The following is a 23,362-nucleotide window of genomic DNA, read 5'->3' as shown; positions in this document are numbered from 1 at the left end:
GAAACTTGAATGGTTAATTCACCAGACATGTTTAGGGAGTAGCCAAGATAATGAGGCTCTAAAAGGTCGCAGATTACAACTGTATAGAAACCAGGGGACCTGGTTGGCCTTTAAACAATGGGACCACTACCTCATCAACCTCTACTGTACATTAGCCTATTCATCATCACAGGCTGTAGACAGCATAGGACCTACAGACAATCACCAGTCAACATGACCTGTTAATTACCTTTATTTAACTAGGCAAGTTGAACAAATTCTTATTTACAATGACGCCCTACTCCGGCCAAACCCTAACCCGGACGTGCGGCGCCCTATGGGACTCCCATTCACGGCCGGTTGTGATACAGCCTGGAATCAAACCAGGCTCTGTAGTGACGCCTCTAGCACTGAGATGCAGTGCCTTAGACCGCTGCGCCACTCGGGAGCCCCATCACAATGTGAACAACTTGAATACAAGGAACCTGCCCTGCTCTTATCACTCCATGATTAACTAGATTACTCAGTAGAGGTATAAATCATATTACAATAGAGTACATCTGTTTTATTAGTTCCTGGCTGATATGATGTGAGTGAGGAGAAAGGTCTCTATTGGCTAGGGGTGTATGAGGGTCCTGCCAGCTAAACTAAGCTAACTGCTAGCTAGGCTAATCCCATGAGGCTATAAGGAAGGAACCCTTTCGGTTTCAGGGTCAGCAGCCCTGCAGTAGCTGTTCTTATTAAAACATTGCTAATTTAGCAGGCTCCTCTCACCTCATTCTCTCCATCTCTCTCATTACTCCCTCGTTTCCCCTTCACAGCAGAGGGCTAATGAGCACACACCACTAGGGCCGAGCTATGATAGGGAACGTACACATGCACTCTATTCGCTTCTCTTCTCGTGGGGCCTACTGTACACATATTGATAGCCATGCAAGGCAACGAGGGCATATTTCAATATCTACTGTTGGTGGCTTAATGTGGCAATCAGCAGTTGCTACGTCCATTTTTAGACTTAAATGAATTATATGTATGAAGACTTATAAATGCCTCATAAGCTTAGTTCAAAAGGTTACATTTCTCCAGCCCCATCCCTCAGCTTCTTACCAAAACATGGGAGAACGCGTTGTTATTGTTACAACTGCTGATCACCAGTTTAAGCTATATTCAGTTTACATCAATGTCATGCAATATCATCGTCTCCTCAGACATGACGCATAAAATTTACTTCTGTTGTATGGCAAGCTACAGTCATATGCTGCGAAAGCGTGTCTGAGAGACCGCATGCACACACACACACACACACACAGTGGATGTGCTTGTCTGGTCCCCAAGGGACTCCAGGTACTTTGTGAGATCCCATCTATTCTGTTCTTCACCCATATTCACCACATATTCGTTGCAGGTCACTCCTGTGGCTATTAATAGAAACAGCCTCTTACGCAACACACAGACCCAGACAGTCACTGGCTCAGAGAGAGGGGGGAATACTTTGATCATGTTTCGCTACACCCGCAATAACATCTGCTAAATATGTGTATGTTATTTGATTTTTAACGTTCCAAGCGTTACAGCACTCCACATCCATTCTCTCACTTCATCTGCTTGGTTACTGACTGACTGACTACATTCCTCTAGAGTCTTTCACTGATTTATAATGTATAATGCTACTACACATCAAATTATCACTGAAATAGTACATGTCTACAATGTGCCCATTATATCCAACCGCTGTATGTATGATGATTCGCCAGAGATTTGTACAGACATTCTAGAGAGCTCCTGTCCATGGATGGAGCACTACAGGTCCCTGTTGTACGGCTGAGCTGCGTGTCAACAGTCAGTGTCTCTCTCTAAGCTAAGTCCTATATCCTCAAGGCCTTAAGACAGTAGGGATGTCTGTGAGGCTTTGGCTGTCAGACTGAGTTAGTTCTCTCGCCACACGAGGAGATTAAGGATTATAGACAGAGATGTCTAGCTGCTGTCACTCATGCACTACCACCAATCACACAGCTGGAAGGACCGAGGCACAGCGAAGGCTAGCGCTTTAAAAATCACAAATGCAATTTGTGCTCAAACAACTACAGTAGAGGTGCTGCCGCAAATCAAGAAAGGCTCTCTAGCCAGGTAATCTAGTGACTTCTCTCTGTCCTCTCTACCATGGCCGTCTAGTGACTAACAGTTGAATTGTCTAGTCCTGTCACTGGTTTCCCATGATACTAGAGCTGCAGGAATGCAGTGAGCTGGTGAGTTTCCAGGAAGTGCTAGTGAGTGGATGGGTTTGATTCATGTGTCCCTGAGGAGATAAGGGTTCTGTTTAGTTGCCTGCCTTAGTGTGTGTGTTTTGCCTCTGCACAGTTCTACTGATGGACCACATTGTCAGGCCTCCCCCTCTCCCCATTCCATTCCAGTGTTCCGTCGCTAGCAGACATTACATCTGAACCCTACTCAAACCTGGGGCATAGACATCAGCTCAAACACAATCAGCAGGCTTTCTATTTCTAACTATCGCCCTCACTAACTGACCAATTTAGAGCTTGTTGCAAGTCTGTAAGAAAGAGAAAGTCATTGCGACCATGAGGAGTTAAACTGTAAAGCAAGCAGCTTCAGCATAAAACATGGTTATCCGTCACCCTGTCAGGCAATGCAAAAAGAGAAGTTTGAACATGCAGGCTACGCCACACTGGCCGGGAATCAAACACAGATACTGTCTGTGTGACTAAAGTGGACCACATTAGCCCACTGAGCTAAAGCCTAGGGCATTAACTCTCTGGGAGCTAATAGAAGTATTCCTGTCACAGGTGTGGTCATAACGTCACACAAGCCTGATGCAGTAAACTACCACTGGGATAGAATACCATCTAGGCTAGGCTGTTGTGGTCGTGACACATTTATTGTGTAACCTCCCTTGGTTCCCCTCCCTGGCTTAACACCGACATTAGTTAGGGGCAATTCCATGGTAACAGAATTATGCTGAAACGCAGATTTTTCACAAAAAATATTTCACGTACCATACAACTCTATGCACAGACTACTTTGAACAATTTACACAGTAAATAAAATAAAAACATTTACTGGAAAAACTATACAGATGCAAAGTTTGGTAACAGACTTACAGTAAAATCTCCTTCAGTTTTATTCTGTTCCCAAATGTATTTTTGTAATATTCTTTTTATTTTATTTAACTAGGCAAGTCAGTTAAGAACAAATTCTTATTTACAATGACGGCCTAGTGGGTTAACTGCCTTGTTCAGGGGTAAAATGCGATTTTTACCTTGTCAGCTCAGGGATTCGATCTAGCAACCTTTTGTTTGGTATACATTTTAAAGGGAAAAATCTGAGTCTCAGCATAATTCCATTACCATGTAATTGCCCTTAGGCCCTGTGCAGTGGAGAGCATAGCACAATCGAGGCTCTTTTCCATGAGAGAGAGTATGTGTGTGTCCCCTCTTCTCATTCACATTAGTAACCCTGCACCAAAAGAGACTGTTTTATTATAGAAGTTTGAGCTGGGCTGACCAGCCTCTGATGCAGCGTGAATGAGGGAGAACAACTGAGGGGGGTGGGGGGGCTCAACATCTGTCTGGAACAGTAGAGGACCACCACATAGACCACTAGAGAGATAGCGAGACCACCACTGTGTCTGGCCAACACTTCACTGATAAGGCGTCAGCATGCTTCCGTTTGGCTGGCGCCTAGCCGAACTCAGCTAGCTGAACTGAAGGAGTGTGCTTGCATTTTCCCTTAAAAAGGCCTTTGTTTGGGGCCTCCCGAATGGCGCAGCGGTGTTAGGCACTGCATCGTAGTGCTAGAGTCTTCACTACAGATCCAGGTTAGATCCCGGGCTGTGTTGCAACTGGGATGTCCTTATCCCATCGCGCTCTAGCGATTCCTTGTGGCGGCCGGGTGCATGCACGCTAACGTCGGTCGTCAGCTGTCAGTGTTTCCTCTGACACATTAGTGCGCCTGCCTTCCGGGTTAAGCGAGCAGTGTGTCAAGAAGCAGTGCGGCTTGGCAAGGTCGTGTTTTGGAGGACGAATGGCTCTCGACCTTCGGCTCTCCCAAGTCCGTATGGGAGTTGCAGCGATGGGACAAGACTAACTACCAATTGGATATCACAAAATTAGGGAGAAAACGAGGCAAAACTTTTTTTTGAAATAACAAAAGCATTTTTTTATGAAAGAAAATTACCGTTTGAAAAACGAGAAAAAAGTGGCAATAGTACTGTTTGTCCATATTGCGACACTGTAGCCAGTATAAACTTCCTCAAAATAGTCAGAATTAATATTATATAACTCAATAAATCAGTCATTCATTTTGACATTTTTGCTGAAGAGATCTTAGTTGCCCAATTTTACATCTAACTAAGATGTTTGGTGCAGTATCTTTCAATTAAAAAACGTGCATGATGATGAATCGTTTCTCGTTGAATGGCAACAAAGACTTTATTGAAGAATCCCTACTGTTGACCAATCACCGACGAAGGGGCGTAGACTTCGGCGCCAAACTTCGGCTTGCGTCCTGAACAATTTGAGTACGAACAGTCGAAAAAAAACACTGAAGTCCAAAACAAACAAAAATGTCACAAAATGTCATAATATATGCACAAACTCTACCAAACTGTTCCGGCTGAGAAGCATGCGTACGCCTTTACAGTAACACAGCCAAGGTTAATTATTGGGCTTCTTTTCTGTTTAATGTAATATCTGGTTTACTCTGTTGGCTAGGCTGGAGTAATAATTTCATGTCCATCTACTAAACCTTTAACCTCTACTCACTATTTAAAACTCCTTAGTTTATGTTTACATGGCATACGGTGAGTAAAAATGTCAATTTTTTAAACAGCCAGTGTAGCATTGCAGAGAGAATCTACTGTAATGCTGACATACCGAGAATATGGTGATCATTCACTCTTTGCATAGCCACTCTTCCACAGACGTATGCTAAAGAATTCAGCAAACTCCATTTGAGGTTCAGAACTTCAATGTTGTATCCAAAACAATAACATTATAGTAAAAATCCTAATTAGTATTTTATGTAATGAAACATGGGGACAGTGAGCCAATGTTAAGCTACATGGCTCTGACAGACTTCCTTCTGTGTACAGTGAATGACATAGAGGAAGGGACAGAGAGTGATGATAAGCTCTCTGACATGGAAATATCTGCTCTCTCATGACACTGGACCCTGGGAGCTCGGAGAGCTTATCACACACACACACACACACACACACACACAGTAAAAGCACATTAAAACACAGAGGGTAAGCTACTTAGTGTCACATTGAGAATGCAAAATAGAACAGTTATCATAATATTAGTCTATCAGCAATTCACATTTACCCCAGGCAGTGTGGTATGTCTTAATACGTGGAGTTGGAGAAATTACACATGATATGGCTGACAATCTAGCCCAACACCATGAGAATGCCCACTTAGCTACCTAGTTAGTATTACATTTCTGCCAAAGCTCTATTGAAAACCAACTAACGTTAAACTTCAATTCAAAATCAAGCCTAATGTGACCAGATGCTGATTTGCATTAACAGGACGATAACCACTGCTAGCCGTCATCCCTGATTTGCGCCTGCCAGTCTCTAGTATGGCAAGTCAACCACATTCTGACACATAGATGACACTATTGTTAGCTAGCTGAGCTTTAGGTTTAACTTAGTAGTAGCGTTACAGGGCCATGAAACATCGATTTGCCCACCACCAACCAACCCCAATGGACCGACTTACCGAATGGTTGACTCCCCACATAAGGACGCTGAGCAGAGGGTCACTGGCTCGGAAAAGCTTCACTTTCTGAGCCACGAAGTGTTTCTTCTTCGTCTTCGTCTTGCTCGCAATAGATGCGGCAATGCTGCTCGCTGTAGCCATCTTTAGTTATGTGAAATAGGCTGGATATCACTCAGTCAGTGACAGTTATTTATGGAGCTGGGAGAGTAGCCACTCAATGATCACCCTCCCTCTGCATTTAGCTTGCGAGCAAGCTGAAAACAACAGTATTTTCTGTATTACCTAGCCTCTCTAATTTGCATTAGCTTTTAGTTAGCTGGTTAACGAAATGACGGTCGTTGATAATGTATTGTAAAATATTAACGTTATTTCCTTCACTGTCAGCTAACGCACCACTAGCTCATTAACCCAACATCGTAAGTCACCTCTTCCTTCCTCAAACTCCTCACCCCCGACACGACAGCCTCACTGAGTCGACGTCGTCACTTAGCATTGCTGTCTGGCTAACCAAGCAACTGACTGGACGCATTCAGGCAAAACATTTAGGAAGCTAACACCACAATGATCAAATAAAATAAAAAATGTTAATGCAGCCTTAGCAATAATTTCCCCAGCCAACTACACTAAAATGCCAACGCAGCTCGCCTGCCTACTGGTACTGCACACTCCTACCTAACGCTTTAGCAGAGCAGTGGCAGCACTGGCCAAAGCTAACGGTCGTTAGCTTGCTAACTAGCAACTAGCTAGCTATTCAGTCCTTTTGGTTTTTCTCCCTCCTACGCGTTTGTTGGTCAGCCTCGAAATGTGACAGTGGCCCAACCGTTCCAGTGCCAAAGAGGAGAAATCTAAAATCTACGTTTTATCAAAACTGTGTTCCTTCCTACGATACTTTCGGTTCGGTGTTGTACTGTCAACTGACAGCTCGAGGGAAGGATGACAGCCAGAGCGACATTCCCTCGTGCAGACAGATTGGACAATAGTAGCGTTCCAGGTAGCCTAAATTGGCAGACGCCTTGCGCAATTGACAACATTGTTGAATCCAGTTCTGCATTTATGTAGATTTTAGAGATTACAGATATGTATCAGATATCTCAAAATACGGAAGTAATGTTTATCATTGCAAAAACCCCAGCAATATGATTTAACGATATGATAATATGCGTCATGTAGGCGGCCTGGAACGTTCCCATTCTACTCCGTCTGTCCCTCTGCTAATGTTGAGTTCAAGACAACTCAGAACACGGAACTAGGAATCCTCCGACTTCAGAAAAACTGGCATCTTCCTACAGCTCCGACATTCTGACCTGAATATCACTGAAGTCATGATTTGTCCTCTTTTTTTCCAAGTTCCCAGTTGTCTTGAAAGCACAATGATACCCGAGTTTCCCACTTGGGATGTATCAGAATCAACCAACAGGAAGCTCCACGCAAATAACTTACATGACGTGAACGCGGCATGAACCCTTTTTTTCTCCATAGTTCCCAGTGTTCTTGAACGCACCAACACACTGCAGTCCAACCTCCCCAAGTATGGTCTCTCTCTCGCCCTCTCTTTAGTGTGATTCCCTTCTCTCAAATAAAATACTGTATTCATACAAAATGTGACACATTTTAGAAAAAGGGCTGGTCCTTTTTATTTTAAAGTAATATTATCAGCCATGTGCATGTGTGTGTGTCTGTGTAGGCTACTGTATGCATGTCCCTTTGCAAACCTTAATAATACATTAGTGAAAAGCTATAAAATATCTGCACACCCCCAACCCCTAATCTTGAACCTTTATTTGAGATTAATCTGTATCACTCAGGGCAGGCATGCTGCTGACAATGTAGTGACAGTGTCCCGCAGGGCCAGAGGTGCTGTAATGCTTTTAGAGGTCGTTTGGGTGTTTTGGTGCAGAGCAGTGCAGAGTGTGCTGTTTCCAGCCGCGGTGCTGTGTCAGGGCGTCGTTGTGGTGGAGGAAGCCCCACTCTGTCTGCTGGTGATGATGTGGAGCTCATTTGGTTTATGACTCACCCTCCTCATGCCAGGAGCCTCTTGTGCTGCTGTGAGAGACAGGCAGGCCAACTCTTAAAGGCACAGCCACACCATTACTACTGAATAGAATAGAATTGAATAGTGGGTGTGGGTGACATTCAGACAGGCAGACAGTAAAATAAATACACAACAGCACAATGACACACATGTATATTGCCCTATATAAAGGTAAACCAATAATCCCTAACCAAACAGTTCATAAAATGTTCAGGTTGTTATTTTAATGCAAAATTAGTCTCCAAGCCACTAAAAATGCCAGTAAGCTTTGCAAATTGTTATTTTGTGTTAGCAGTGTTAACTGTACAAGCAGTGCATGCAAAATAAGCCCACAGGGCAAATATTATCATCTACTGTGTGAAATGTAAATTGTTCTTTGTGTTGCCAAGGCATGCAAAGCTAACATCTTGCTGAGGATGTTGGCAAATGACCAGAACAACCAGTTGATAAAAAGCCACAGTATGTGATTTGCAGTAATTAACTGATGAAATATAGTCTATCTTGATTTTGTATGACGGTCATCATCAACCAAATAAAGGACCTACCTACTCTATCGTTTTTGTTGCATGAGGCAGTCATTCACTGCGCACCACTTCAAGTGCATCTTGCATGTGAAAATGTCATGGGATGCATTTTATTGTTTATGTTTTGGCTAGTGTTCCAATCCATATAATTAGGAATTAAAATACAAATCTTTATTATTCACATAAAAGAGTGTGGCACATTCTAAACCAAAGGCTTTCCTTCATTTCATGAAAATCTTCCAACTTCTGGCTTCCAGTTTGGACCACGCACAAAAAAAACATAGAACTAAGAATTAGATAGGATCTCTATGACTAAAACTATGTGGCATTCGTCGCCTTGGAACGAAATGTCAAACTTGCTTTCCAAAACATTATTTGCTAGCTAGCTAACAGACTAGCTGAAAACCTGTATGCAAGATAGCTAGGTACTGATCGTCCGCGGACTTGAACCACAAGTAAGAAACAGTTAATTATTCAAATGGTAATCAGTTAGGTCATCATAAATTTCCTAAAAGCAACCTCATTTGGATGTCCAGGGTAATTGTGTTAGAAAGCTCTCTTACAACCTTAGCTAGCTGCCTAGTTAACACGTTAGTTAACAAGCCAAGTTCAGCCAGTGCATGCCAAAGTTGACACCCACATTGACAGCATGTTATAAATGGGTAAATACGTTTTCTGAAAAATGTGTTGTTTGTAGTTTCAGGATGGGGAAGAAAATGTAGAAAGAGAGTGAGCCTCCATCTAAGGATCTGGTAAGAAGATCAAGATATGTGGTGGTGGGGGTCAATTTAATGAGCAGTCAAACAACTTCATCTCTGCCTCTATCAATTCATTCAAAGGGCTTTATTGGCATGGGAAACAGATGTTCACATTGCCAAAGCAAATGGAATAGTCTCTCTATTCTTCCCCTGTCTAGTTTGACACCTTGCCGATCAAGAGTAAGAAGGCAGCCCCTGTGGTTGTCATGCTCAATTCCCCTGAAGAGGTTTTGGCTAAAGCTTGCTAAGCCATCCACAAATTTGCAGGGAAAGGTGTTTTTACCCTTGATGTTGCTGAGAGAACTAACATCATAGCAATATGGTATCCTTTCTTCATTGAAATAATCACATTATCTGAAAAAACTGGACTGTGGAAAGCTGTGCAAGGAAAGAGATATATTAATTTGAGCCTGGACCAAAGCTTGGGAGCAGCTTACCTATTCAGCATAAAGCCCCTATCGATCGACCGACCGACCGACCGACCGACCGACCGACCGACCGACCGACCGACCGACCGACCGACCGACCGACCGACCGACCTACCTACCTACCTACCTACCTACCTACCTACCTACCTACCTACCTACCTACCTACCTACCTACCTACCTACCTACCTACCTACCTACCTACCTACCTACCTACCTACCTACCTACCTACCTACCTACCTACCTACCTACCTACCTACCTACCTACCTACCTACCTACCTACCTACCTACCTACCTACCTACCTACCTATCTCCCTCTCACTCTCGCTCTTTCTCAATCTCTCCCTCTCCACCATCTATCTCTCTGTCTCCACATGGTGGTAGGTGATGAAAACAGGAGCTCTCTGCTGGGGCTGGGGACAGTGGAGCCTCTGTCTCACCTCATATCCCACGAAGACAAGCTGGTCCACCGCAACTCCTTCATGGCCCTGGGGGTCATGGCTTTCAACAGTAAGGAACCCTTCTCTAGCTACTGCTGTAGGATAGTAACAACTACTGATATAGGATTAGTAACACAATGCAGTAACGAAATCAGTTATTTAGGGTCGGTCGCACTGTACACAGTGGTGAATTGTGGCTGAAGACAAGATTGTTGCCAGAAACATTAGGTCATTTCGGATTCTGCTCTGTTTGAAATGTGATGTAAAAAACAATACTGAAGAAACTGGATGTCATTCCTTCTGTCATCGGAAAGCTGTCACCTGAAAGTATGCTCTGGCTGAGCGTTTGGTGGCGGCGTGGCTCTCATATCTTCTTGAGTATCAATCATATGTTTCCACCAGTCATTAAATCATTGTGACATTTCACATTTCATTGTATCTTTCTCTCTGTGTGTGTGTGTGTTTATATGTGTGTGTTCCTGTGCCAGAGGATGTGGTGGTCCGTGAGTTGTGCCTGGCCTCCCTGTTGGTGGCTTCAACTGTAAGGTCCAGATCTCGGACCAGGAAGGACTACAGCCGCTCATACAGCTGCTATCCAGCCCTGACCCTGAAGTCAAGAAGAACTCTGAGTCTATCTACAACCTGGTGCTGGTGTGTGTTTTGTGTGTGTGACCGATGGGGCTTGAACTCAAGTCTCCTGCTCGTCACGAGACTATATTAGCCTGCTGAGCTAAAGCCCCATTTTACATGTGTGTAGGACCTCCCCAGCCGTATGTCTGTGCATGAGATAAATGGCGTTCTCCTCTCCTGTAGCTGTTGAGATCTGATTTCCCGGTCATTCAGCAGCTTGCCTGAGGACCATGGCAAGCGTAACCACAGATAACAACACACAGGTCACCTTCAGGGAGAAGCAGGGCTTTGACAGGCTGCTGGAGTTCCTCTGCAACAAGGCCTGTGTGGGTCATATATTTATATTTATCACATACTTGAAAGTACTGTACTTGTGAAGTATTTAAGGTGCTCTTGATCGAACTTGTAGTTTGATCTTTCTATTGAATTCATTCTACCGGGTAAACAAAATCAAGCAAAGCTCAAGTATTTTAAAGAATTTGACTCATTCCTTGTGTTTGTGTCTTGTAGTTGTTCAGTGATCTGCATGTAGCAGCTCTCCAGGTGGTCTCTATCTGTTTGGAGGACAGAGACCGTCTCCAGCTGATCCATGAGACTGGAGGTCTCCAGAGGTTACTGCAGTTCATCACCACTGCCAACCTGCTGGACATTCAGACACATGTTGTCAAGGCCATCTCCAGGGTGGCTCAGAGCTGCAAGGGCTAAGTAAGTGTGTGTGTGTGTATTATTTTATTTCAAAATCTTCATTTCATTTCATTAAATGAGTGTCATTGGCTTAGTTCAGCAGCTTCATCACATAATTCCCAGTGCGGTGGCTCACGCTGCGGTCATTCTCACCAACATGGCCGAACAGGAATTCCTGCGTGGCAGCATCCTGTCCCACGGGGTCATGGCCACCCTCCTGGAGCTGCTGCAGTCTGTGGACACACACACCCTTGTCAGAGCCATGCAGGCCCTCGCCGCTCCCCTGCGATGCTGAGGAACAAGCAGACATGAGTGTGTCTTTGTCCGTAGTGCGGGTTTCAAATCTGGGTCAAATACATCAAATTCTTGAGTTTTCCCGGTATGATGGAACCAATGGAATATTCCCAAAAGTACAAACTCCCTCCTCTCATTCCATCTCTTCCTGATTAGCTGAGGAATGCGGAAGGCCTTGTCCCATTGGTCAAACTGCTACGGTCCAATCACAGGAGATACGCCGGGCTGGGCTATCAGCGTGTGCACCAACAATGCCATGGAAATATGCAAGCTGGGGTGAGTGTGGACAGGTTTAACTATTCTTGTGGGGACCAGAAGTACCCACAAGAATAGTAAACTAACACAAAGTGAACCAACTGGGGGCATTTTGTTAGTCCCCACAAGGTCAAATGCTTTTTCTAGGGGGTTTAGGGTTAAGGTTAGGGTTAGAATTAGGGTTAGGATCTAGGGTTGGTTTTAGCATTAGGTTAAAGGTTAGGTTTTGGGGTTAGGGTCAGGGTAAGGCTTAGGGGTTAGGGAAAATAGGATTTTGAATGGGACTGAATTGTGTGTCCCCACAAGGTTAGTTATACAAGAGAGTGTGTGTCTGTGCGTGTGTGGGTTAAGTGTTTTCCATGATTAAATGGCTTTGGCTTCCATACAATACCACAGATGGATACCTAGTCAGTTGTACAACGGAATGATTGCAACTGAAATGTGTCTTCTGCATTTAACCCAACCCTTCTGACATTTCAAGACAGATTGCATAATGAAATGCTTTTGTGATTATAATCACCAGAGAGGTAGGAGGGTTTTAGTGGTGATCCACAGGAGAGATTTACTAAGGGACCAGCAGATAGCAGTATAGCTCTGTAATAGTTGTTTTCTTTTAGCTCTGTAGTAGTTGCATTTAGTGTTTGCTCTGAAGTTGTGTGTTTATCTGTGTGTATTGTGTTGTGTAGGACACAAATGTTTATTTTGTTTGTGTGGCCTCCAAGGACATCACTATGGACGGCTTCTACGACCCCGGACAGTAAGGGAGGACTGTGTGTGTGTGTAACATCTCAGCACTACCTCCTCCATTCTCTCGCTCTCTCTGACTCTATCTCTCTCTCTGAAGCTCTATATCTCTCTCTCTGACTCTATCTCTCTCTCTGAAGCTCTATATATCTCTGTCTGTCTGTCTGTCTGTCTGTCTGTCTGTCTGTCTGTCTGTCTGTCTGTCTGTCTGTCTGTCTGTCTGTCTGTCTGTCTGTCTGTCTGTCTGTCTGTCTGTCTGTCTGTCTGTCTGTCTGTCTGCCTGCCTGCCTGCCTGCCTGTCTGTCTGTCTGTCTGTCTGTCTGTCTGTCTGTCTGTCTGTCTGTCTGTCTGTCTGTCTGTCTGTCAACCAGCGATGGCCTGTCATTGCTATTAACGCCAAACCCTCCGATGTGTGAGTATATCATCGCTCACACCAACCCAATGACATGTACAGTATTTGACTTAACCGGGTGTTTGAGTCCTTAGTTTAGGGCTGATATATCTGCGTAGCTTCTAGAGTCCCTCTTTTATTTTTTCTGGATCTCTCACTGCCCAGGGCTGTGTTCCAAAACTCTTCAAACTCTGGACCTCCTCTCATTTGCCTTAGCATTGTTTGCACTCCTCTCAGTGTGTCTGGTCTATGAGCCCTGACTCTGAAAGCCATCTGATCTTTCTTCCACTGTGCCCTTCTCCTCTCCTGTCGCTCTCCTGTAAAGATAATAGTTTTTTAAATTGCAGCTGCAGAGTTTTAAAACAGCCTAACAGCCTATCACTCGAATATCGTCGCTTTAAATCAGTGCACGCGCAAGCCCCCTTGCAGTCTTTCTCTCTTTCTCCATCAACTCCTTTCAAATTGCATCCAAAATATATAATCCTGTTCAGTGGTGATTTTAGCATGTAAATCTTGGTCGGACAAAACAAAAACAAAAAAGTGGGATGCATGCCAGCAAAGCCACTACACAACACCACACTAAATACTACATTAATTGCAGTATAACCTTGACAAACGGTGCCCACAAACTGTTAGGGCCTACATAAAGCAGTCCCAACACCTTACCACTGCTACACCTGGCTATCAGTGGAGCCTTGTCTGGCAGTGAAACAGTTCATTCAGCCTCATTTACTGCCTTTAAAAAAAACATAGCTGATATGGCTGACTTGCTTAAACAAATGTGGTTTCTAATGACAATTGAGATTTGTACAAACTATGTTCATAGGACGACAAGCGGATAAGAGGCAATCCGTAATTTCAATTAAGACATTAATGAGCGAGCTATGACGGACGTAGTCAATATAACTATTTGTTTAGCACTTTTGAAATGTACAGCGACAGAATTCAGAACATGGGCCGTTCTTACAGTGTTCTCCTTGTACACCAAGTCAGAACCGTAGTACAAATAAATCTAGCATATACTGTATGCAGACAATGAAAGCTCTTACAATATTCAATGATTACATTTCTCTAAAACAGGTTATAAGCTACATGTGCACCACCAAGTCAGAACAGTAGGCAAAATTAAGAGGGGTAAATAGACCAAATTATTAGACTTGAGGCAAATGGGCTACTAACAGTTTACTACACAACTTACACTTAGTATTACTTTCTTAGCTACAGTATACATATCTCCCTGGCATATTACATAATTTATGCAGTAGCATACAATACATTTTTGGACTCACCTTGTTGTGCTGTGTGCAAATTTTGTCATCAAAGTGGCATTCTCTGGATTTATGGTGCTTTCAAAACAACTGGGAAAAAACAAGGTTGAATCATGATGACGTCATTGATCTTCAGGTTGTAGCTCTAGAAAGAGGTCGGATTTACAATTCCGAGTTGGATGCCCGTTAAAAACGTATTTTCCCAGTCGGAGCTCGTTTATTCCCGACTTCCCAGTTGTCTTGAACTCACTGAAGTTAAGTTTTCCCAGTTCCGAGTTTTGTGTGCGGCACAAATCATGCTTCATTGACAGCATGGCCAATGTTGAATGTTTATAATTTTAACCTTGGAAAAGAGCCCCTTAATCCCAGATTCGGGACCACACAGCCACTCCACTGAATAGCAGTGTCATGACGTTGCTAGTGATTGCTTTGCAATGCTTGCAGTTAGCCACTGTCGCTGATTTCTTCCATACCTCATTGTTGAATTTGCGATTTCCAACCGATACGTTTTATTTATAATTTCTATTAATTATTTATCTTCATATGCCAAGGATGAAAAAGGATTTGCCAGTAGATTGTCGACTTGATTCATGATGATGACTGCTAGCTAAGATTTTGAAAGTATGATGTTGACATGATCAGTCCAATCAAAGCTACTGTAGATCTGACTTTAGTGAGTTCAAGACAACTGGGAACTCTGGGAAAACGAGCTACGACTGGGAAAATACGTTTTGAACCTTCTTGGATGGGCACTTCTAATGTAACTCTATGGCAGCACCCAAGGGGCTAGAATTTTCTAGCTCTACCCTTATACTTGGCGGTGACGTAGTGTCCCTATGAGTGGTAGAATACTGAGCCAATCACGGCGCAACGCTCCGTATTATCTGCTGGCTTACCCCACCACCACAGAAAGCACTGAGCTAGGCTGAAACACTTGCATTTTGGAGCTGCCTTACTCAAAAAAATAAAACAGAGACCATGTTTGTATGCGGCTTTATTAACTCAATGATATATATATATTTTTACATTGTTTATAAACTGATATGTAACATATTAATTCCAAAATAACATGCAAAACAGGTAAGCCCCCCCAAAAAGTTTGGGGTCACTTAGAAATGTCTCACAAGTCCTAAACTGGCAGCTTCATTAAATAGTAGCCGCAAAACACCAGTCTCAACGTCAACAGTGAAGAGGCGACTCCGGGATGCTGGCCTTCTAGGCAGAGTTCCTCTGTCCAGTGTCTGTTCTTTTGCCCATCTTAATATTTTATTTTATTGGCCAGTCTGAGATATGGCTTTTTCTTTGTAACTCTGCCTAGAAGGCCAGCTTCCCGGAGTCGACTTTTCACTGTTGACGTTGAGACTGATGTTTTGCGGGTACTATTTAATGAAGCTGCTTAAAATGTATTTAATATATGGCTCATCATGCTGATCAAAGCTTTAATAAAAAAATTATAATGCTTTTGAATGACACTTCCTGTTTTGGCAGGAAATACCAGGTTACCCAGGAGGAAAATGATTTATTCTCTGGATGAAACATTTGTAAAATACCGGTAAAATATTAAACCCTAATCAGTACCCTCTCACCCAAAGGTTGTGTGGCTCCATATTCATTTGTCTCATATTTAATATTCAAATATTTCTAGCTTTACTGTAACCTAGACCTTATTGTTTTCATGTGGTGTGTGTAGAGTTCTGGTTGTCTGTAGTGAGAGAGTGGTCAGTAGGCGCTGTGCTTCTGTTATTTGTTAGTGTATTGGGGGAGAGGGGAGAGGGGTGGATGTAAGACTGATGCTGCTGCATGTTAAACAGGCCTGCTCTGGCTGAGAGAGAGGCCCAGTCAGGGACAGGAGCTATGGAGCCTCAGAAAGACAACCAAATCAAATCAAATTTTATTTGTCACATGTGCCGAATATGCCAGGTGTAGACTTTATCGTTTGCTTAGAGTTTACAAAGTAATATAAATAAAAAATAGTAACACAGGGAATAAAATACACAAGAATGAAGCTATATCGAAGGTATAGAGGGGCCTCCTCCGAAACAAAACCCAAACAAGCCATACTGCTTCTTGACACAATTCCCACTTAACCCTTTAGCCAGCCGCACTAATGTGTCGGAGGAAACACCGTACACCTGGCCACCATGTCAGTGTGCACTGCGCCCGGCACGCCACAGGAGTCGCTAGTGAGCGATTGGACAAGGACATCCCTGCCGGCCAAGCCCTCCCCTAACCTGGACGATGCTGGGCCAATTGTGCACTGTCCCATGGATCTCCTGGAACGCGGCCGGCTGCAACAAAGCCTGGACTCGAACCCAGAATCTCTAGTGGCACAGCTAGCACTGCGCTGCAGTGCATAAGACCACTGCGCCACTCGGGAGGCCCCTCGATGTGTTGGTATGCGTGTGTGTGTTGTGAGTGAGCGTGTGTTATATACTGTATAGTCTTGTGAGTGTTCATAGGGTCAGTGCAGATGGACAGGGTAACCATTTAATTAGCTATTTAGCATTTAATTAGCTATTTACCACGAGCCACTCCGGCCCCTCATGCTGACTTCCGTTTTTTTGTGTCCCCCACCCCCACCAAAGTTGCCGTCCTTGTTATAGACCATAGACCTCATACACTACCCTGGGAGGCTGCTCAGGACCAACGCACCACACGACCCCAGGTTATACAATATCAGACTATACCTTACCAGTCTGAACTAAGCTGTTATCAACTGTCTAAACTAGACTGTGCAGCTATCCCATTCTATCTTTGTGCTAAGTTGTTTTACCCAGAAGACACTGTTGTCATTCATTTATTATTCAACTTCACATGGACTCGATTGACCTTAGTAAAGTTGGGTAATGTCTTGTCAACAAACCACAGACGCTGTTGAAATATCTGTTCCCAAGACAGACACTGTGATTATTGTGTATGTTGTGTATTCACCTTTGGCATGGTTCCATAGTGTAAGGTTGGGACTGCGACTGTTCCAGATCAACCAGTCAGTCCCTCTATGCAGGCTGGGGCTGTCTGCTTATCTGTTATTTCATCCCCAACTGAGTTCAAAAGTGTTTAAAAAAATATTAATTAGCTTCTAACTTCATGTAGTCTTAAAACTTCTTATGGCTGCAAGCCCGATGTCGGTACACTTATGACAACAGCCAGCTCAAGTGCAGGGCGCGAAATTCAAAATATATATTTTTTAAATATTTAACTTTCACACATTAACAAGTCCAATACAGCAAATGAAAGATAAACATCTTGTGAATCCAGCCAACATGTCCGATTTTTAAAATGTTTTACAGCGAAAACACCACGTATATTTATGTTAGCTCACCACCAAATACAAAAAAGCACAGACATTTTTCACAGCACAGGTAGCTTGCACAAAACCAACCAAACTAACCAAGAACCAACCAAACTAACCAAGAAACAACTTCATCAGATGACAGTCTTATAACATGTTATACAATAAATCTATGTTTTGTTCGAAAAATGTGCATATTTGAGGTATAAATCAGTTTTACATTGCAGCTACCATCACAGCTACCGTCACAAATAGCACCGAAGCAGCTAGAGTAATTACAGACACCAACGTGAAATACCTAAATACTCATCATAAAACATTTCTGAAAAAATACATGGTGTACAGCAAATGAAAGACAAACATCTTGTGAATCCAGCCAATATTTCCGATTTTTAAGTGTTTTACAGCGAAAACACAATATAGCGTTATATTAGCTTACTACAATAGCCAACCACACAACAGCATTGATTCAAGGCAAACGGTAGCGATAGCGACAAAACCAGCAAAAGATATTAATTATTTCACTAACCTTCATAAACTTCATCAGATGACAGTCCTATAACATCATATTACACAATACATATATGGTTTGTTCGAAAATGTGCATATTTAGAGCTGAAATCCGTGGTTATACATTGTGCTAACGTAGCATCTTTTTCCCAGAATGTCCGGGTATATTTATGACACTCACCTATTCTGACCAAATAACTATTCATAAACTTTACTAAAAAATACATGTTGTATAGGAAATGATAGATACACTAGTTCTTAATGCAATCGCCGTGTTAGAATTCTAAAAATAACTTCAGTACGACATCCAGCTTACGTTATAGCGAGAGAGTGTACAAAATCTGGGCGCAAACTAATAGTAAACATGTTCGACAGATATATGAAATAACATCATAAATGGGTCCTACTTTTGATGATCTTCCATCAGAATGTTGTACAAGGGGTCCTTTGTCGGGAACAATCGTTGTTTGGTTTTAGAATGGCCTTTTTCCCTCTTGAATTAGCAAGCAGACTAGCCAAGTGGCGCGAAGCTCTCCTTCGTGAACAAACGCAGAGAACGCAACACGCCTAACCTTCCGAAAAAAATTCTATAATATTTTTATTTTTATTTTTATTTTTATTTATTTAACCTTTATTTAACCAGGTAGGCAAATTGAGAACACGTTCTCATTTACAATTGCGACCTGGCCAAGATAAAGCAAAGCAGTTCGACACATACAACAACACATAGTTACACATGGAGTAAAACAAACATATAGTCAATAATACAGATGAAAAAAAATAAGTCTATATACAATGTGAGCAAGTGAGGTGAGATAAGGGAGGTGAAGGCAAACAAATATATGTATAAATAAATAAAAATATAAAAAGGCCATGGAGGCGAAGTGAGTACAACACAGCAAGTAAAATAAAAAATAAAAACACTGGAGTGGTTGGTTTGCAGTGGAAGAAAGTGCAAAGTAGAGACAGAAATAATGGGGTGCAAAGGAGCAAAATAAATAAATAAATAAATACAGTAGGTAAAGAGGTAGTTGTTTGGGCTAAATTGTAGATGGGTTATGTACAGGTGCAGTAATCTATGAGCTGCTCTGACAGCTGGTGCTTAAAGCTAGTGAGGGAGATAGGTGTTTCCAGTTTCAGAGATTTTTGTAGTTCGTTCCAGTCATTGTCAGCAGAGAACTGGAAGGAGAGGCGTCCAAAGGAAGAATTGGTTTTGGGGGTGACTAGAGAGATATACCTGCTGGAGCGCGTGCTACAGGTAGGTGCTGCTATGGTGACCAGCGAGCTGAGATAAGGGGGGACTTTACCTAGCAGGGTCTTGTAGATGATATGATAAATATGATAAAACTATATTGAAAAAACATACTTTACGATGATATTGTCACATTTATCAAATAAAATCAAAGCCGGAGATAGTAGCCGTCTATAACGACAGCTTTTCAGAAGGCAATCCCCGGTTCCTTCTCGCGCCTTCCTGAAAACAGGAAATTGGTGTCACGCCATGCCAAGAGCTCTTATTCGACCTCAGATCAAGCTATACACTCCATTTCTTCTCTCACTGCCTATTGACATCTAGTGGAAGGCGTATGAAGTGCATGTATACTAATACATATCAAGCAAATTAATAGGGATGCCCTGGAACAGAGTATCGATTTCAGATTTTCCACTTCCTGTCAGGAAGTTTGCTGCAAAATGAGTTCTGTTTTACTCACAGATATAATTCAAACGGTTTTAGAAACTAGAGAGTGTTTTCTATCCAATAGTAATAATAATATGCATATTGTACGAGCAAGAATTGAGTACGAGGCCGTTTGAAATGGGCACCTTTCATCCAAGCTACTCAATACTGCCCCTGCAGCCCTAAAAAGTTAAGGGTCCAATGTGAATTACTCTTTTGAAATACTTTTCCCCCCACCTCAAAGTAAAGTCTCTGGTATTACTCTCTGTTTAAAATCAGACAATTACTCTCATCATTTCCGTAACTGCTGCAGAATATTTAATGTGCTGACTTATGTGCAGTACCAGTCAAAAGTTTGGACATATCTACTCATTCAAGGGTTTTTCTTTATTTTTATTATTTTCTACATTGTAAAATAATAGTGAAGACATCAAAACTATGAAATAACACATATGGAATCATGTAGTAACCAAAAAAGTGTTAAACAAATCAAAATATTTTTTATATTTGAGATGTTTTACTATTTTACAATGTAGACAATAGTAAAACATAAAGAAAAACCCTTGAATGAGTAGGTGTGTCGAAACTTTTGATACTGTATATATATTGGATTATTTTTTATAGGATAGGTTTGGAAATACAGTATTTTAACCATCCAGCCCAACAATAAAAGAAGGAATAGTCCTCTGTCCCTGTTATCTTCCTTATCAACTCTGACCTATATAATATATCTAGTTTGTGACCGGGTTTTCCCAGTAGCCTACCGAATATCGAATACAGCAGGGCGGGCTAGGGAAGGAAACCGGCAGGCAGGGACCGGCAGGAACTCGCTGGAGCGTTGAAAGTCCTCGATCAACGCAGATTAGGTCAGAGCAGCACAAACGGCTGCACTTGACTTCGATACGGACCACTTTCTGCACGGAGGACTGTAGCGCACAGCCAAATACTGCAGGAGAAAACATGTCTCGTTCTATCGTCCGACTTTCGCTCGTCATCTCTCAGAAAGTGGCTGCCAAGTCCGTCTTATTGCCCAAGACCAGGGTTCCTGCTTTCATCCGTCCTGTCTCCACTAGTTCAGGTTTGAGCTATTCTGTTAGAATCGAATAAGGATTTATAGAATGTAGTTACATAGCTTGCATCTGGATAGGATACTTTATTGTCTATCAGTTAAAATTAAGTTTATTAATTAAAATGAAGTTGAATTTCAACACAAGTTTATTAGATACCATTTTAATAAAACTAGGACATAGTGTATCTATAATTTTAAAGAAATGAACAAGTATTTTTGTCATGTTATGTAATAGGTTGATGCAGAAAAGACCAGTGGAAATTGCCAGACAGCCATCTGTCACATGCTTACTGTCACATTTTTCCTGGGGGGTCACATTTGCTCCAAAGAGCAGAAATCCATAGTGCTCAAATCTAATTAGGCTAAAGTGGCGAAATGAAAAGCACAAAGCAATGGATACTTTTTTAAATGACAAATAAACAAAATGCAACAAAACGCTCAACACATTTTGCTTATCAGTGTGTGCGTTACAGGCTCAGGATCTCTGACTCGTTATGATGAGACGACAGACTGGCAGAAAAAACTTACCCCTGAACAGTATGTGGTCACGAGGGAGAAGGGGACAGAGATGGTGAGTCACACACAGCACACATGCACACACACTTTGCCTGTCCTCAGCCTTAGTGACCATTGACTGACATTCCTTTATAAATGTCAGTGGGTTCAGTGTGTAGTTTTGAATGGACTTTGTTCTTTGTTTATAATCTTCCTCAGAGTGAAAGATAAGAGCAGTTGGTTAAAGAATGACATATGGGCTGAATCCTTCATTTGCACTGATCTGAAAGCTTCAATAATGACAAGAAGACAACATATAGTGTGTTTACTGTGTGTTAACCAGGTGTGTGTATTTGTGTCCTCAGCCCTTCAGCGGTCTCTATCTGAACCATAGTGAGGTGGGGATGTACCACTGTGTGTGCTGCGATACTCCCCTCTTCAGGTAACCATCTAACCCCCTTATACCTCTCTAACACCTGACTCAGGTAACCATCTATCCCCCCTACACCTCCCTAACACCTCACCTGACTTCACTCTAACCCGAATTCACTCTAACCCCTAACATCTTAATTTAACCCGAATATGAGCATTTATACTAAACCTCTTACTAGACCTCTCTCTCTGTGTCTGTCTCTCTCTCTGTGTCTCTGTCTCTCTGTCTGTCTCTCTCTTTCTCTCTGTAGTTCAGAGGCAAAATATGACTCTGGGACAGGCTGGCCAGCGTTCAAAGAGGCTCATGGGACGTGGGAGCGCAACGAGAGCCATGCATCCATCATCCGTCGCCCTGACAACACCATGGGTAGTGCCGAGACAGAGGTCCTCTGTAAACATGTGAGTTGCATTCTGGGTAATAATGCAGCAAGATGTGTTGGTGTGTTGTGTGTTCTGTCTCCTCTACTGTATTATTTTTACCCTGCAGTGTCTGTGTGTGTGTGTGTGTGTGTGTGTGTGTGTGTGTGTGTGTGTGTGTGTGTGTGTGTGTGTGTGTGTGTGTGTGTGTGTGTGTGTGTGTGTGTGTGTGTGTGTGTGTGTGTGTGTGTGTGTGTGTGTGTGTGTGTGTGTGCTACAGTGTGATGCCCATCTGGGTCATGTGTTTGAAGATGGACCAGACCCCACAGGACAGAGGTTCTGCATCAACAGCCAGTCTCTTAACTTCAGACCGAGAGATCTCACACCCGAAGACTAGTGGAGCCCCTAGGACCGCTTAGAACCGTCTAAAACCACCTAGGCCTGACCGGAGCAAACCTTCAAACCCAGAGAACACAAACCCAAGGTCCAGTAAAACACAACAGAACTGACACCTGGATCCCTAACACTGACCATAGATGGAATTTTCCTGATTTCCTGACCTCGGCATCAGGAATACTGTTTTCTATGTCTGTATCTTTCTGTAACTGATCATAGATGAACCTGTAATATTTACCTGACTGTATTTACATCTGTTCCCAGCCTAACCCTAGCCCCAACTACGGTACAGTATGTTATAGGGGTAAGGAGGTAAAGGGGGGTCATGTGTTTCATATGGTCACATTTTTATGTCTTTAAAGGGTCTTCAATCATAGTCACTGGTTCGCTCTGAAAATTAAAGGCCTAATGCAATGGTCTCAATATCAAATAATTTCTGGGTAAAAATGAAGTACCTTACTGTAATAGTTTTCCATTAAAATGGTCAAAAATAAACAAAAATAGCTTTTTAGCAAAAAACTATTTCTCTAGCAACAATCTTTACAGTGTTAGTTTCATCAGCTGTTGTACAATATGATACAAAACACAGGAAAACTGAATTTTAACTGCTTCTAACTGATAGGTAAGGAGTATTTTTGACCGCTCATTGAATCGAGCCCTTAGTGTCTGCTGTTGTGTACAGTTAGTCTGTGTCTGTGGTAGAACCTACTGTCATATGAACCCTTCAACATGGAGCATATTCTGTCAATAAAATTTGTATTTTTTCTTGTGTTTTTGGAAAGTGTTCTATTGTGTTCAGTTGACAAAATAGTCTAGTGTGTTTTTGTGTTGGTTTAAAAAGAGAAATCAGTTGTAAAATACAGTATAAAGTGCATTCGGAAAGTATTCAGACCCCTTCCTTTTTCCACATTTTGTTACGTTACAGCCTTATTCTAAAATGTATCAATAAAAACATTTCCTCATCA

At 42.4% G+C, this 23,362-nt stretch overlaps 3 protein-coding genes across 5 annotated transcripts in view; 2 read left to right on the top strand and 1 right to left on the bottom strand.

Moving 5' to 3' along the window:
* pip4k2aa (phosphatidylinositol-5-phosphate 4-kinase, type II, alpha a) overlaps positions 1 to 6,693 on the bottom strand; it is a 32,837-nt gene extending 26,144 nt beyond the window's left edge. For 2 of the 3 annotated variants that reach the window (XM_071414697.1, XM_071414698.1), the window contains exon 1: positions 5,721 to 6,693. In XM_071414697.1, the coding sequence (XP_071270798.1) occupies positions 5,721 to 5,861 (141 nt within the window). In that variant the 5' untranslated portion in view covers positions 5,862 to 6,693. The remainder of the gene's footprint in view (positions 1 to 5,720) is intronic. The other variant, XM_071414700.1, reaches the window with a different exon arrangement.
* A 2,287-nt stretch (positions 6,694 to 8,980) lies between these two features.
* On the top strand, positions 8,981 to 11,237 carry armc3 (armadillo repeat containing 3). The gene is given in 10 exon segments (XM_071412316.1): positions 8,981 to 9,028; positions 9,193 to 9,307; positions 9,847 to 9,972; positions 10,131 to 10,229; positions 10,391 to 10,432; positions 10,435 to 10,553; positions 10,660 to 10,699; positions 10,702 to 10,749; positions 10,752 to 10,852; positions 11,043 to 11,237. Coding segments are annotated over 10 exon segments (933 nt in total).
* Positions 11,238 to 20,419: 9,182 nt separating this feature from the next.
* Positions 20,420 to 23,168, top strand: msrb2 (methionine sulfoxide reductase B2). Its single transcript, XM_071414730.1, has 5 exons — positions 20,420 to 20,726; positions 21,191 to 21,288; positions 21,578 to 21,654; positions 21,896 to 22,043; positions 22,282 to 23,168. The coding sequence occupies exons 1-5, from the start codon at positions 20,609 to 20,611 to the stop codon at positions 22,396 to 22,398; spliced, it is 558 nt and encodes a 185-aa protein (XP_071270831.1). The 5' UTR covers positions 20,420 to 20,608; the 3' UTR covers positions 22,399 to 23,168.
* Positions 23,169 to 23,362: the final 194 nt, after the last annotated feature.

This window comes from Salvelinus alpinus, chromosome 8 (assembly GCF_045679555.1).
Source record: "Salvelinus alpinus chromosome 8, SLU_Salpinus.1, whole genome shotgun sequence".
Lineage (NCBI taxonomy): Eukaryota > Metazoa > Chordata > Actinopteri > Salmoniformes > Salmonidae > Salvelinus > Salvelinus alpinus.
Note: the sequence above shows the minus strand (reverse complement) of the source record. Positions and strands in the feature narration are given on the sequence as shown.

Bases quoted from the DNA above. Each gene is read 5' to 3' on its own strand.
- msrb2 (XM_071414730.1), top strand. From the start codon at position 20,609: ATGTCTCGTTCTATCGTCCGACTTTCGCTCGTCATCTCTCAGAAAGTG. The intron at 20,727-21,190 runs GTTTGAGCTATT...TGTGCGTTACAG, and splicing joins TCCTGTCTCCACTAGTTCAG to GCTCAGGATCTCTGACTCGT. The intron at 22,044-22,281 runs GTGAGTTGCATT...TGTGTGCTACAG, and splicing joins CAGAGGTCCTCTGTAAACAT to TGTGATGCCCATCTGGGTCA.